This window comes from Danio rerio, chromosome 7 (genome assembly GCF_052040795.2).
Source record: "Danio rerio strain M-AB ecotype USA chromosome 7, GRCz13ab, whole genome shotgun sequence".
NCBI classification, from domain to species: domain Eukaryota; kingdom Metazoa; phylum Chordata; class Actinopteri; order Cypriniformes; family Danionidae; genus Danio; species Danio rerio.
This window is the reverse complement of record NC_141027.1, coordinates 5238226-5255173: the sequence shown is the minus strand read 5'-3', so window position 1 is coordinate 5255173 and position 16948 is coordinate 5238226. Positions and strand designations below refer to the sequence as shown.

The 16948-nt window shown below is 37.7% G+C and overlaps 1 protein-coding gene and 1 long non-coding RNA gene across 3 annotated transcripts in view; one reads left to right on the top strand and one right to left on the bottom strand.

The window, feature by feature from the left end:
* si:dkey-10h3.1 overlaps positions 1-14082 on the top strand; it is a 30781-nt gene extending 16699 nt beyond the window's left edge. Inside the window, exons 6-21 of one of the 2 annotated variants that reach the window (XM_087260173.1) lie at positions 1778-2065; positions 5968-6258; positions 6593-6868; positions 6968-7318; positions 7436-7714; positions 7830-8081; positions 8336-8578; positions 8667-8777; positions 8875-8961; positions 10764-10826; positions 10941-11003; positions 11082-11159; positions 11364-11417; positions 11729-11788; positions 13471-13530; positions 13660-14082. In XM_087260173.1, coding sequence (XP_087116299.1) covers positions 1778-2065; positions 5968-6258; positions 6593-6868; positions 6968-7318; positions 7436-7714; positions 7830-8081; positions 8336-8578; positions 8667-8777; positions 8875-8961; positions 10764-10826; positions 10941-11003; positions 11082-11159; positions 11364-11417; positions 11729-11788; positions 13471-13530; positions 13660-13667 — 2564 coding nt within the window. In that variant the 3' untranslated portion in view covers positions 13668-14082. The remainder of the gene's footprint in view (positions 1-1777; positions 2066-5967; positions 6259-6592; positions 6869-6967; positions 7319-7435; positions 7715-7829; positions 8082-8335; positions 8579-8666; positions 8778-8874; positions 8962-10763; positions 10827-10940; positions 11004-11081; positions 11160-11363; positions 11418-11728; positions 11789-13470; positions 13531-13659) is intronic. The other variant, XM_087260174.1, reaches the window with a different exon arrangement.
* Positions 1-16948, bottom strand: part of LOC147842964 (uncharacterized) — a 277603-nt gene that overhangs the window by 258939 nt on the left and 1716 nt on the right. Inside the window, exons 2-3 of the long non-coding RNA XR_015944703.1 lie at positions 8606-8752; positions 5672-5791 (exon numbers count right to left, since the gene is read on the bottom strand). This is a non-coding gene — a long non-coding RNA (uncharacterized LOC147842964). The remainder of the gene's footprint in view (positions 1-5671; positions 5792-8605; positions 8753-16948) is intronic.

Below are 16948 nucleotides of genomic sequence, written 5' to 3'. Positions count from 1 at the left end.
ATTACTGAATTCAGCATTTACGCCTTCTCTATCCCCACCTTTCTCTCCCATGTCTGTATCAATCACCTCTTCAACCATCACCTCTGTCAAATTCCCATCATTTCTCACTTCATCTTCTACCTGTTCTTCCTCAACTGCTCCACCACCATCCTGAGCAGGTGCAATATTCTCATTCTTTTCCTTACAAAAACGCCTCAAATGACCCTCTTGTCCGCATCCAAAGCACCTCATTGTCTCAGATGAGGCAAAAACAACATAATCATATCCGTCAACCTTAAATTTAAAGGCCACACTAAGCTCTTCTGTTTCACTTTTCAAAATCATGTGAACCTGACGTCTAAAACATACAACATGTTTCAGAAGGGGTGACTTACAACCCAAGGGGATTTTTTTCATTTTAGAGACAATTTTTCCATGCCTCGACAGTTCTGCCAATAATAAATCATCTTTCACAAAGGGGGGAACATTTGATAATGTGATCTTCCTTACTGGTTGAGAAAGAGGCATTACTGGGGTGAATGTATCTTTTATTACTACTCCACTTTGAACCACTTTATTCACTTTCTCTATAGAAAAATAACAACAGCACTGTTCATTCTTGACGCTGACAATATACTCTCATACCCAACGGTCTCTCCAACCGCCAAACTACATTCCTCAACCGAACAAGCCATCTCTGGCACAATTTTGATTCCGTGCCTCCGTGAAAGACGCTCAAACGGCGCATCGCCTGAAAACGCCGATGCTGGCGTCTCCATCGCAGCCGCCATAGCACACACACACACACACACACACACCTGTCAGCAAACGCTGACGAACAGCGTTCGTGGCGTCACAGAGACAAACTTTGTCTTCAACACACCAGTTCAACCTTTGAAATAACTTTCAATACACTGCAAATATTGACTTTTAAGAAAGAAAGGAAAGATAGAAACTCACTCGCGCTGCAAACACACTCTCACACCGCCTCCGCCCACTCACTCGCAACATCCGCTCAGAGAGAGAGAGAGAGAGAGAGATCGGGAGGCAAACACAGCCGGCTACAACCCTAACATTAGTTTCAGACACAACCGCAATGTATTTTACTGGTGAATATGTCATGTAAAAACACTTTACAAACACATTATATGTATATATATGTATATATGTATATGTATAGGAAACCTATCTATCTAACTGAAACCATAGATAATCAAAGTCTAGTCTACACTGCAGTTATTTATTTAATTTTAGTTTACTTTGTTAAGATGGCTGCACTAAAGAGAATAGTTTTTTTTCTGACTAGTCTATATTGGAGGTATTTATTTAATTTTAGTTGTTTACTCGGGTATCCTGACTGTACTAAAAATGCGATGACAAAGTTAATAAAGAAAAAGGTAAGATGTTCTTTTTATTAAGTGAATTGTCTCTTAGCATTGCTGTTAACATGACATCAACCCAAACCCCACAGCAAACAGAAACCGAACCGTACCGAACCGTGGCTCCAAAACCGTGAACCGAACCGTGCCTTTTGTGTATCGTTACACCCCTATTGTTTATTCACTAAACCTCCTGCAGTTTCCTCTCAAACCCCAGTTTGGTAAACACTGATTTACGGGATATAAAGTGTGCAGAGATCAGTTTTCTTGATTCTGGATTAGAGAATGTCTTAAATGCTTCAAAAATAGACATTTGCCTTTGTGTTCTAAAAATTTTCCACATATAATTAACCTCATCAGCACAGATCTAACTATACAGAGCTGCTTGAGTCACTTTATGTTCTGGTCTTTTATTTCAGCTTTACCCAGACCTACAGTGACTGTGACACCAGACAGTGCTGTATTCACTGGAGAGACAGTCAATCTGAAGTGTGTGATCGAGCCTGATCACAGTGACTGGACATATGAGTGGTATAAAAGCAGAAGTACAAACAGTGTAAAGTTACAGTCTGATGGTCATTACACTGTAAACAGAGACACTCTCACTATCAGAGGAGCTGCTGAGTCTGATCAGGGTCAGTACTGGTGTAAAGGACTCATCAGATCAGTCTCAACACAATCATCTGCTTTTTCTCTCTCAGTGATGGGTGAGTTGAATCATTCGTCTTAACATTTCCATCATTTAGGGCAGTGCAACTGGCCTCAAGTCAAAATCAAGTTTAATTCTGACAGTGAAGACAGTGATGGTTTTTAATAATTGAGGACTTTTTCTTTGCTGTTTTTTTTTTCTTTGTTTTTTGTGTGTCTTTCTGCCGTGGTGTTGAGAATTGGGAACTTTTATGATGTGTGAAACGTAAAGCTGCAATAGCAACCTTATGATTTACATAAATATTTATAATATTGTTTAAAATTAACCAAAATATTCAGTGTTAAGCCCAAAATAATGGTAAAAGCACATATATATGCACATGCATGAATAAAATTTAAAAAAATGCAGAAACAAAAATGTAAAGAAAGCTAATATTTGCTTAGTTGAAGGTTATATTTATGATTATTATGAAAGTAGACAAATTTAGTAAAGATGAATTTAGATGATGCTCTGCTGTTTCTCTCTCAAATGACTTAATTTCATTATTTATTTACTGCTGTAAGTTATTTGAGGCTTATTCCACATAGATAATAGAGCTGTAACAGTATAATAGTTGCATGTCATGATTATAGTGGCCAAAATTGTTACGTTACCAACAGGGGCCCCTTGCTGGCTGGTACGGGCCCTTTGCTCACAGACTCAAGTGAAGAGCGTGGCCGTCAAAGAAAGAGAAGTGTTGTTTTATGGGGGGGTTATTGGGCCCATAATAGTAACTCTGGGTGTCCCAAAACCCCTTAAAGTCGTCCTAACGTTCACCGCCTATCGGCGTCCCTGTTTATCATTATTATTATGGTATTGTTAAAGTGTGTTGAAGATGTTCCTAAACAACCTAAACTGTAAGTACAATTAGAGAAGTGTAATAAGCAAATTATTAAAGCAGCTTTTATCTAGTATTTTGCGAATTAACAAACCAATGAGAGATAGATAGATTAAATATCCTAAATAAAAAATTAAATCAGTGCTGCCATCTTAAAAATTAATAATTTTATCAAACATATTCAGCATTATTGTTGCACAGTTTACCAATACTTCAGTGGCACAGCGATACTATGGCTCCGATTAATCATATTTTTATCTCAATAACAATATTTGTAATCCACAATCAATAAATAAACTTTTTGTCGGGATTTTACAGTATAAAGACAGTATAAAGTGGAGTTTACGGATTGTACTGTCACACAAGCATGTACGTTACGTTTCCGTATGCATTGCTAAACCAAACAACATTTGTTTTCAAAACGGTTCATTTAAAAGTTCACATTTCAGGCTTAGTGTAGGTATATCTCTCATGTCTGTGAACCAGATATTTGCAAAGATTTAGCTGCTTTTTTTCCGAAGCCTTTGCCAGTCATCTTAACAGACACAGAAAGAGAAAGCACTCCCTGTCAGATTTTACTCATTTTATTCAAGTTGACAGGCTCGTGTTTTTAGCCAAAAATCTTTAATATCGATCAAACATTTTGATTTATATTGATTTCCAGTTTAGATTCCAATGTAAAAAATAAAATAAAATAAAATAAAAATAATAATAATAATAATAATAAAAATCATCATCATCATCATCATTTAGGCCCTGTTGATGTGGATATTCAGTAGGGGTGGAATATTCAGTATTATTGGTTCATTAATAGATCATCACCAGTTATTAAGTACTGACGTCATTTATCTCATATGCGCTATATTTCGGTAGTTTACAATGGCAAGAGAGGCGAGCGCGAGTAATTAAAGCACTCTCAACTACTTAACACAGAAACTGTGCATGCAAACTGCCATAACGTTAGTTTATTAAAGACACAAACCCCTCACTGCAGGACAGCTGCACCTTCAGCAAAGCTTCTCATTCCTGCTGCACGAGGGCTTTATGATTGTTTATGAGCGTCAAAAGGAGCGGATCTGTTTGGGAAAATATGACTCTGTGTCACCGCATCCCAAAGCGATATAACTGAAGAAGTCCCCACTGTGCTGAGTGAGAGCACTTCTGATCATCGCATCAATGACGTAAGTGTGCCCAGGCCTGATTGTAGTGTGAGTGCAGGCCATCGGAGGAGACGGGAGGGGGGACAAGCGTGCTTCAGCCCAGTTCGAGGCAACTGTACATAGTGTGAGTACGGCCTAAGAGGCAATCACAGCCCTTTCTGTTGAGCTTGTGATCAATCATAGGGTGTAAGAACTTGCTAGACAAGACTCTGAAAGCCAGCGGGATATTTACATTAGTTTATTTGCTATAAATGCTCATGTTGTTCTGTGCAAATAATATATAGATATATTTCACAATTTGAATACAGGAATTGTGCTGTGAAGTAACATCTAACTGTGATTTTTCTATAGAAAGCATCATAAATGCACCATAATATTGAATTGAACCGAATCAATGGTGTGATAATTGTAAGCGAACCGTGAGACCAGTGTAGGTTCACACCTCTAGTATTCAGGTTTGTTTTCATCAATCTGATCACAACTGGACAAAGGAGACGATTACTGATGCAGTTTCTCATTTACAAGAAAAATAAATAAATAAATCAAATGAAAAGTTCCAGATCAATCAACACACTTCATGACTAGGTTAGCTTGAAGGTGGGGCAAGCATTGTGGGCTTTGTTTACTGCAGCAAGCTGACAAGTAAACAGCTTTAACCTCATAGATCGCATAGGTCGCATTGATAAAATTTTGGTCGCATATATGACCAAAACAGACTCAATTTCGAGCCCTGCTTCAACTGTACATACACAAACATACATTACATGCATACACACAACAGTTCCATCTAGTTCTTGAATCTGTTGATAGCTGTTAGCAACATTTATGTGCATGATTGTGTTTGAGAATGAAACATTTATGTGTAGTTTATAACTTGCTGCAGGCGGAGTGATACACACAGGTAAAAAGCTTGGGGAGTGCTGATATTAGTAAAATATCACAGCATATTATTGTAGCCCAGTTTGTGCTGTTTACAGTGGTGTTAGACTTTAGCCTTGTATATGTATGAAAGCAACTAAAAGCACAAATATCAGAACTTCTTCAGGCCCAAGAAGGTTTAAGTTCAATGTTTCTTTGAGAAAGACCAAAAAACACCTGCTAATGACTACTAATTAAACAAACCACAAAACAGACCATGGTTATATCAAGAGATTTATATGCTTTATATTAAGTGAAAATAGCACATTATCCTAGCAGTAGATGCTGTTTAAACCACAAATAGTAAAATATGCTATTTGCACTATAACTAAATATTGTATTTCATTCTATTTTTTATATCAGTGCATTTAGATGCTTTTCTAATGGAAATATTGTCAGATCCAGTGTTGGTCAAAACTTTCAGCACACCTGACAGATCTGAAAACACTGAGCTTTATACCTCCAAAACAAGCTTCCTTTCACAATATTACTGAACACAACAAATATCAGATGAATTCAGGTCCTGCTGTTTTTATCCACTTTTACATCGAGCATTTGGTATCGTGAGATTAATATGGCGTATCAAACGGAGAAGTGATTTAAATCTATTGTTACAGCTAATATTTGCAGATTATATTCATGATTATCATGAGAATAGACAAGTTCAGTAAAGATGAGTTTAGATGATGAAGAGAATGGCGTGACTTACAGATGCTGCTGTTGAATGAGTTGCTGAAGTCTTCAGTCTGTTGAAGCTCATTCAGATTCAGCTGCTCCTCATACAAGCTTATAGTTGGAGGTCTTCAGCTCTCCTTCTTCATTCTGCTTTCTGTGGAGAGTCAAAAGTGTCAGAAACAGACAGAACTAAACTAATGACAACATTAATGAACAACAAATTATCAAAAATGTACAAATTATACAAGATTTGTGAATAATTTACACAATACTGTTATATTCACTGAAACAGCTGATTAAGTCACTTCATGTTTCTGTTTTTCTCCTCAGCTTCACCCAGATCTACAGTGACTGTGACACCAGACAGTGCTGTATTCACTGGAGAGACAGTCAAGCTGAAGTGTGTGATTGAGTCTGATCACAGTGACTGGACATATGAGTGGTATAAATACAGAAACAGAGTAAAGTTACAGTCTGATGGTCATTACACTGTAAACAGAGACACTCTCACTATCAGTGGAGCTGCTGTGTCTGATCAGGGTCAGTACTGGTGTAAAGGACAGAGATCTGGAAGACCAAACTCAACACAATCAAGCTCTGCTGTTTCTCTCTCAGTGAAGGGTGAGTTCAATATTACTGTCCTTATAAACGTTCTCTATGATCACATATCCAGTAAAGAAACTTTTTTTAATAAAGCACCATACATGTTCTTCCAGTGTACTGTCTAATGTGTTTAAAATTAAAATAGACTCATTTACTGAATCTGAATTCTACACTGGACTGGGTCTATTCTGGGTTATTAGAATGATTAAGAAATTTACTTTCAGTCATGATGTTCAGATTCATATACATCTCAGACCATTACCCAATGATGTCCTGACTGCAGATTTGAACTTGTTTTACTGCAGATGAACTCTGACTTTGAGGATCTGAATCTGTTCTTGTTCTCCTGCAGATTTAAAGCCAAAGCCTGATCTCAGATCAGATACTGCAGGAGCTGTACTGACTGAAAACACAGTGACTTTGACCTGTAACACTGATCTGTCCACCGGATGGGACTTTTACTGGTACAAAAACACACAAGACTCTGAGATAAAGAAGATAGAAACAAACTCCTACAGCATGAAGATTGATTCAGTGTCTGATGGAGGCCAGTACTGGTGTAGAGCTGGAAGAGGAGAACCAGTCTATTACACACAATACAGTGATGAACTGACACTCAGTGTTACAGGTGAGAGAAAACACAGTGTGTGATTCAGTATATCTGTATATCTACAGCACTTCTACAACTCTCAATCAAGACTAAACACATTATTCTGTGTTTGTACAGAGAGTCCTAAAGCTGTGGTGACGGTGCGGCCTGATGAACATGTGTTCAGAGGAGAAACAGTCACTCTCAGATGTGATATAAAGTGGGGAGGAAACACTGAGTGGACATACAGATGGCAAATAGACAAACCACAGACAGCAAACAAACCCATCAACCCCTGTACCAGACCAGACTGCTGCACCAGTGGAACCAACCAACAACACTACAGAACTGCTGTGAGCCGGTGCTCAACACAAGAGTTGAAGATCAGCCGTGTTGAGGTCTTTCACCGTGGTAATTACAGCTGTACAGGACAGATGGACACTCAGATCTCTCAGCGCAGTGATGCTGTTGCTCTGACTGTGTCTTCAGGTGAGTGTGTGTGTGTGTGTGTGTGTGTGTGTGTGTGTGTGTGTGTGTGTGTGTTCAGTATTATCAGAGTCTGTATCTGCTCCTCTATGGCTCTGTAACTCCTCATGTTTGGTTCAGATGAAGCTCAGGCAGCAGTGCGAGTGTCTCCACAGCCGTGGCTCACTGAAGGACACTCGGTGACTCTGATCTGTGAGGTTCCAGGCTCCTCTACAGGCTGGACGTTCAGCTGGTTCAGAGATGCTGATCATCTGTCAGACAGCAGCAGAGGAGCTGGAGGCTCTTACACTCTCAGTCCTGCTGCTCTACAGCACACAGGAGTTTATACGTGCAGAGCAGAGAGAGGAGAACCAGCCTATTCCTCACAGAACAGCAGCGCACAGCCACTGTGGGTCACTGGTGAGGGAAATCAGCTTTCAGCAGCTGTCAGAGCTGTTGTTGATCTCGAATGTGCCAGTAGGTTTATGTCAGTGACAGCAGCAGTGTATTTGTCTGCGTTTGCTCTCTGTCTCAGGTGTTTCTGCTTCAGTGCGTCTGGTGCTCAGGCCCAGCAGAAGTCAACACTTCTCCTCTGACTCTCTCTCTCTGAGCTGTGACTCTGCTGGATGGACAGTGAGAAGATACACACACACAAACACACAAGATTGTTCAGCACAAACAGGATCTACATGTGGAATCCAGTCTCTCAGCACATCTGACACTGGAGTTTACTGGTGTGAGTCTGAATCTGGAGAGAAACGCCATCCTCTGAACATCACTGTACATGGTGAGTCCTGCTTCCAAACAATGTTGACAGTTGCTGCTGATGTTGAAAGTTGATCAATTGATTGATTGATTGATTGATTGATTAGTATCAAGTCAATTTTACAATTTGTTAAATTGGTAACAAATGCAGGCGTGTTTATAGCCACAATTGGACTACATGATACTGCAGATATTTATAGTTTAGTCATATATTGAGACTAAACAGATGCGTGTTGTGTGGTGTTGTGTTGTGATGTGTTGTGTTGTGTTGTGTAGATGGTGCTGTGATTCTGGAGAGTTCTGCTGATCCTGTGATTGAGGGAGAAACTCTGACTCTACACTGTTTACATCGATCTACAATCTCCTCCATCCTCACAGCTGATTTCTATAAAGATGGATCACTGATCCAGAATCAGACAGGAGAGATGAACATCCCTACTGTCTCAAAGTCTGATGTAGGTTTCTACTACTGTAAAACAAAGAGCGGAGAGTCGCCGCACAGCTGGATCTCAGTCAGAGGTCTGGGAATAATGAGAGATTATTTACCTCTGTAATATTATCATACAGCATGTGGTTGATGAACAGGTCTGCCATCTTCTCTCTTCAGCTTCATCTTCATCTACATCTCCTCTTCTGGTCGTTGGTGTTTCTGTGGGATTGACTGTTTTCTTGCTCCTCATCTTACTGGTTCTGCTGCTGAGACACAAGAAGAAAAGAGGTGTGAGGAGTTCAGCACATGATCAATAATATGAATGCATGTAATCAGATATATGCAAGTGAAAATTCATTAATAATGATATTAATTTCTACTGTAGATCAGCACCACAACATTCAACAAACCAGCAACCCAGTTCCAACTCGATCTGGAGAATCCCAACTGGAAAATGTTCCTCTACAGTCAGGTCAGATGTTAGGGCTGCAACTAATGATTATTTGTTGTTTGTTATTTGTATGTTCTTCTTATGGCAGCACGTTTGCCTCATTCATAAAAGCAGAACATGCAGGATTCAGCACGTAAATTCATAAGTTACTCCCAAAATACATGCAAGTGGCTGGTGAACCTGGAGAAGTATAGATTGAACTTTATAGTTACTTCACTATGTGAATCTGATATGAATAAAACACATCGGCAAATTCTATTTGAATGGATTGTTAGACTTCCTTGTGTGTTTTACAAACTCTAAATGTCTTGTTTTACTTGTACTTGTGTGCATTTACATGTCTAAAATATAAAACAAGCATTAGGCGGGTCACTGGGTCTATTTTTCTATTTTAAATATTATATGTATAAATATTATTATAACTAGGCCTAAAACATGCTGACAATCAAAAACAAAATGACTTGATATCACAGGCGATTGTCTTCTGAGTGCACCAGACATTAATAAAACTGCTCATAGAGCTTGAGAGGTACTGCACAGTACTGTATGACCTATATAAGTTGTAAAATAAAGACTTGCAGGTTAAAGAAACAGCAAAGGAGGAAGTTGTTTTTGTATATAAACAGTAAGATAGGTAACTAGATAGAATAGACAGAGATTTATTGATCTGTGCAGCAGCTGTTCACGTGCTGCTCACACTCTGCTTTCGCTTGCAGTGTGAAAGAGGCGTAAGGGTTAACAAGCTAACTGTATGCTTGTCAAGCTGGATAACGAGTAAAACACCAGCACCAGGGACTTGACAGTTCTCACTCAAAACAGAACAGTACACTGTAAAAAATAAATCCATAAAATTTACGGTAAAAAAGCGGCAACTGTGGTTGCCAGTAATTTATCGTTAAAAACACGGTACAAACCGTAAAAGTAATTTTTCATTTTTACAGTAAATTACTGTATTTTATTATTTTTTAGAGGTAATTTGTCTGTATTTTGAATGATCAACATCTACACATCTTTTGTTACACTGTTAGAAACGTTAGCACACCCACATGCAGGTGGTGATGAGGAAGTTACATAATGAACCAATGCTCATTACAATCAACTTCTCCCACAAGCAGAAAAGAGTATCAGCATACAGAAGGTGCCATTCACACAGCTACTAAACACCAGTATGGTAACACACATAAAATTAAAGTCATGAAATAAACATTGTTTATCAACATTAGATGTAACATAAATCTCTAATGTACATAACTGATGGGGAAACAACTAAAAAGATCCATATTATTGTCAATCAAATGCATATAAAGTTATGTGCCATGCAGGGAATGCCGGGAAAGTCAATTTACGGTTATTCGTCGTATATATTAGGGAAACATACCATTAACCATTAATTTGTACTGTAGCATTTTTACAGTTTTTTTACTGTTGAAATCACGGCCATTTTTTACAGTGTAGGATTCTGTAGCGATTTACCTGCTGTTGAACTCCCGTCCTTCTCATCCCTTTCTATGGCGCCGAACTCTGTATTAGTGTGCGAAAGAGACAGTGTTCTTTCAGCTCCGCGCTCAACTAAAGTGATTTTATAAAATCAAACGTCCCTGCGTTGCGCGACACAACAAATCGATTATGAAATTCATTGTTTATGCTTTTAGTAATAAGTTTTAGTAACATTTCAGTTTTATTAACAAACACATACTTTTTTGTTCACACAATACGTCAGTTTGATCCAATATGGTTTAAACTGCGACCTTTGGTCTTTTTGACCTCTCACTTTGTATATCAATTATTAAAAATACACAATTTGTTCATGTTGTTTGTTTTAGAGCCTGTGTCAGATGTGACATATTCAGAGGTCACTGTTAAGAAAAAGAAATCCATGGACAAAGGTGAAAATCCTCTTCTGTACACATGGAGTCATCAGTCTTGAACAATAACACTGATGAGGAATTAAAATAAAACTACACATTATCAAACTAATTAATTCATTATTATTTCTGCAGCAGACACCATGCCAGAGGCAACTAATGTGACATACTCAAAAATCTGGAAAAACATGAAGAAAGGTGATGTCCTGTTTAGTTTTTTCTGAAGTATAATAATTGCAGCATGTTCTGAATATCCTGCTTGATTTTCTGTGTCAGATATTAATTCTGCAGGACCCAGTGATCTGATTTATACAGAGATCAACATGAAGGACGAAAAGAAAACCAAGAGCAAAGGTAAAACGCACTGCATCTAGTCTTGATGATTTGTGTTTACTGATGTTATGATTTAATTTAATATTAAAAAACACTTTATAATCACTAACAGCACTGACAGACACAAATCACACTTTATTCTGCAAATACAATTACAGCGATAACAGAACAGCATCTGTGTGGGATTTAATGATTAATAATCAAGCTCTTGTTTTTCTATTTCAGGTTTTGGACTTGCTGATGTTCTGATGAAAATGAAATCTAAGGAGAAACGCAGCGGTAAACAGCAGACGCTCTGATGTGCTGTCATCAGCTGACTGCAGATCATGTCAAAATACTTTTAAAGTGAACTTTTTCAACAGAAACTGCAATAAAAGATAAAAACAACAATACATTATTCAACTAAACAATAATAATAAACACACTTATTTAACATTGCTATTATATGGGGGTTGCTTGTGGAATTTGGTAGAATTCCAATACATTTTAGAATAAAAGAACATAATAAAAAGTAAACTAAAAGATTAAAGCTGTGAATTCTGTCTGGATGCTCTTTATTAATTCATTCTCTGTCTGTTGTTCACTATCAGGGCAGAGCAGCGAGTCTGGAGACACTTTATACTCTGAAGTGAAGCAAAACACAGACAGAGGTGAGAGAAACACACAGAACTGCTGCTATTGATGATAACTTACTATTCGTGTTTTAAACACACCATTATATACATATTAAAGGTTTGAGACACCCTGGAGCAGTATTTTTGAGATTTCAACAGATTTGTGTTTGTTGAACAACATTAGCACCAGTCTGTAACTCAGTCAAAACAACATTAGCACCAGTCACCTCTAATTGTGGGGAAAACTGGATAATTTTGAGCTTGTCAGTAATTTAATCTTCCGTGTTTAAAATAATGTTTAAGGGTGCTTTCACACCTGCCTTATTTAGTTAGTTTGAATCATACTAGAGTTTGTTTTCCCTCTTGGTGCGGTTTGTTTGGGCAGGTGAGAATGCAGCAATCGTACTCGAGTGCGCAACAAAAGCGGACCAAATAAGCGTACCGAGACCTGCTTGAAGAGGTGGTCTCGGTACGCTTTTAAACAAACCCTGGAGCAGTTCGACTGTGGTGAGAATATGATCCATACTAAATCAGGTCCAACCGCATAAAGTACTGTGCCTTTTGGACTAATCCAGCTGCCGTAGGCCGATGCGCTGTGCATTATGGGATATGGAGGAGAAATATTTGTTGACAGCGCTTTACCAACAGAGAGACAGAGGGGGGTGGGGGGTCGGGGCATTACCTGATTGATCGTTGGTAATATTGCCGCAAGATGACCATGTCGCAGTTTAGCGAAATTATTTTACGCCTCCCCCTAAAGTGATGAGCGATGCATTAAAAACACTTTTTCAGCCGCGGCCGCGCTTCATTCTCAAAATGTATAGTTTGTCTAAAGAAGGGATACAATCAGTCAGCACATCGTTTCTCCAGAGTAAAAATGACATTGTGTCTGCCGGTTTGAAATTGGCATTTTCCCACACGTGAATTCTGACCAATCAATAAGCAGTTTAGGAACTATGTTCAATAACATCTGGCCAATGAGGGATGTGGATTTTGTCAGATGACTGCATTTTGGTTAGTTTCAACTGGTTCGGACCAAAGCCAGCAGTGTGGTGTGAAAACGACCCAAAGACGGCAGAAAATGCAACAATGTATCAGTTATTACCCTTGGTGCGGACCAAATGAAGCGAACTACGGATGCAAAAGCACCCCAAGGCAAGATCAAAATCGGTGACGTATCGCAAATCTGCTAGTGGAGTGATGACGAGTCGGTTTCTCATTATTATTCATAGCAGAGTTTTCTTATCCTATGAGAAGACCTTGCTTCTGAAGTATTCATAAAAGCATGTGCTTGTTTAAAATCCTCCAGATTACTGGCAGGGCTAATGGTTGAAATAGACAGGGCAAGAGACCTGCTGCACTGCTATCCAATGTGTCTGCATTCAGACCCGGCTATTAAGGAGGAGAGAAGTCCTTCTCATTTAAAGTGTTTATATAAACACAATTATCTTTATAATGATATAGCAAATTGTGGTTACATGTATATGAAAGTACGAGTGCTCTGCCGGCCACGCCCACTCTTCCCTCTGTTCGCAGAGCTCCACCCCCATCTTTTTTAAACATTTCAGAGGTAGACTTGATCTGATAGAGGGAGGTTTCATGGCCCTTTAAAGATCCTGCACAGCCTGAGCCTGATTAGTTATATAAAAATATAAAAGCAATTTATACTTATAAAAAAGTCTAAATTATATCACCCGTTATTATAACAATTTTTTTAGGTGCTGATGCTGAAGTTGATGCAACGTATGCTCAACCCATTAGGAAGAAGAATAAAACACGTGAGCATTTAGTTTTACATGTTGGTTTTAAGAGTCAGTTCAGTTATTAGTGAGGATCAGTGGTTAATCCTGAGTGTAAAACTGTAAATAATCAGTGTTATTGGCATTAACTGCATGATCTATTTAAAGGTTTCTGAGTGCAGTGATGAAAACAGACACCAGAAGAGATGAACACCAGCACTCGCTTTGCTTCAGAAACTGCTGATGACAATGATACACCGAATTATCAGAGGCGCAGATTAGCAAATACATTTCTCTCTATCATTTATACATTTTCTACAGGCAGCACTTAACTAACTCAGCTTTACAATATTCTAAATAGTGTCTTTGATGATTTTATTGTTAAATTTAATGTTTAAATAAATGTTTGTATTTTCTAACACATTAATATATTTTGATATGCTGTTTTTTCCTGTAAGAGATTTTTCTCTGATAAATATAAAACATTTATGATACTGTTCGCATGACTTTTTTAATCTAGACTCACAAAAACTTAAATGCGCGTAAATCTTTGTTTCTATGAACATAATAAAGCATGTTTTTGAGCAGATTAGTTCATGTCTCGGGTGTTTTTCTGTGTACTTTCTGATTCTCTTTTGCTGCAAATCAAAAAGAAAATATAGAGAGTAAACTGATGGTGAGAATTAACTCTTTAAAACCTTACCCTAATTTATAAAATCACAGTAAACAAGCTTTCATCATTTAAAGAAATGTTAAAAATAATAAAATATAATCAATAATTGTATTAATATTAATATTTGTATTAATATTAATAATTAATTCAAATCTAAATTTAAAGTAAATAAAACAAACAAAAAGTAAACAAATCTAAATTACTTAAATTCATAAAATATAATATGAACCATTTTTGATTTAATCATAGCAGCAAACAACCTTTCAAAATGATATTTCATTTTTGGCTTAATTTAATCTCCTCTGCTAAAACAGATGGCCATTCTTCCTCTACATAACATGACATTTAACTCGCTTTACATTTCAGTTTTGTTACATTTAAAGCCCAACATAGAGGTCTGTATTATCATTAAAACGACTAAAAAGATTGAGCAAACCATCAAATAAAACCAGACAGCACCAGACATTTATAAACGTTGCTGTTACGTGGGCTACATCTGATTGGCCTTTAAAGGTTGCTTTTAGCCCAAATTAAGTGCAGCTTAATTTAGTCTGTATGATGTGGTCTAAATTTAACCCAAGACGGACCAAAAATAGCCCAAATAGAATCACAGGAATCAGATCACATTGCTGAAATATGGGTACTTCTTGCTAAAAAGATGCACACTAGATAGTAGAGCTGCACGATTCTGGCTAAAATGAGAATCGCAATTTTTTTTTTGCTTTAAATAAAGATCACGATTTTCTCACGATTCTGTAGATGTAAAGTAAAGGTATGGTAAAAACAAACATATAGCACAACATCGATAATAATTGAATTATTATGTTTGAGATATATGCTTGCTATCTGTCATATTAGACAAATGTATTCACTGGTAAAATCAGACATTTGCCATTATCAGATTATATTCACCAATATACAGGCTAGAGTAGTTATACTGACACTGTAAACATTTATTTTCATGCATAACTGTGTGTTCCCTATAAAAGACAAAACTTATCAAATGCAGACGCAGGAGACCTGTCGACAGAGATTAAACCCTCTCTTCTTTCAATGAAGTCAGGGTGTGAAAGCATTTTGGATTTCCAGTGAGTTACGTTGACAACGTTTGTGTTGTCGACAAAAAAAAAACACAGTTTGCAAGCTCTGCTATGTACGTATTAGGTTTCGTCCGATAGACAACATCGGCTTCGCGATCCTCCGCCCCGCCTCCGTTGCTAATCCGCTCGCGAAAAGTACACACTCAGGCTCTGTTTACACTTATAGGTCTTTGTTTTTAAATAGCATTTTAGAACGACAACAATCCACATCCACAGTGGCGTGTGGCATTTCTGAGCAGCCCTCCTTCCTCACTACTGCTGAAAACGCACGTGACCACACACACTCATTCACACAAAGACACAGACGCACACACAGTCATGCGCTCGGTCCAGGCAGTCAGAGGGTCAGTAGACTGCTTCAATCTTTCACTCACTTGTACTTGGTCGTTTTAGCAAACACCTCAGATACTGTTGGTTGTGTGTCTTTTTTACCGACGCCATTATAACGACACAGATCTCTGCCTATTCAGGAGTCCCGCAGAAAAAGTGATTGACAGGTGGTAATTATGTGTGTAACTTGCCTTTATTCATTTACTGTATGATTTGTATATGGGTAAAACAAAGACCATGCAGGTCAGATAGTTTAAACTGTAGGCTACAAATAATTGATTCGTTATTAACTAATAATTATTCATAATCAAAAATCGAAACGAACCGTTAGTTTAAAATAGAAAATGTAATTGAAACGAGGATTTGGAAGATTGTCGCACCCTTTATAATTAATGATAGACGCGCGTGTGTCTACTTTAGTGAACAGAACCTGCAAATGATGTGATTTACAGGTAATAAAGTTGTAAATAATATTCAATTTGTGGCACAGAGTGATCGTTTGGGAGCCGCGCGAAGAATGAACAAACACTTAGCAGTTAAAATGAAACCGAAAGTGTGCACGTCATTTAAATGATCATATCGCATTTTAGAGAATGACAAATGTCTGATTTTACCAGTGAATTAAATGGTCAAATAATGTTGTCAATGACAGATTGCAAGCATATATCTCAAACATAATTTCAACATCAGAATTATTATGAGTAGAATAGAATTATTTGTAGAAACCAGTAGACCTGCACAAAATAATATTATCGATGTTGTGCCATGTTTGTTTTTAACCATACCTTTATTTTATATGTACAGAATCGAGAGAAAATCGTGATCTTTATTTTAAGCTAAGAAAAACGTGATTCTCATTTTAGCCAGAATTGTGCAGCTCTAATACACACACACATACATGCATGCATACCTTTTTGCTTGGTAGAACTGGTGGTCCTAACTTCAAAAGTTTAGGAGCTCCAGCCAAAAAAATGAGCATCATTCCAACAAGTTTTATACTAACATGTTCAACAGAAACTAACAAACAAACAAAAATCTGCATGTGCTCACCGACCCAGCACACACTGCTTGACATAATCGAGATGAACTGAATTAACAATAATAACTGTGCTGATCTCACAGGTGGTGTCTGATATTGTCTTATAACTTACTGTTTGCACAGGTCATTTTAATAGCAATACCGGTCTTTTCATGAGCTGCAATATTAGTTTATCTCTGTGAATGCATGCTATTGCACATCACAGTTATCGTTAACTCAGTTCACCTCATTCACGTCAAGCCGTGTGTGCAAGGCCGGTGAGCGCATGCAGATTTTTTGGTTAGTTGTGATTAATGTTAATTTCAAATGCAATAA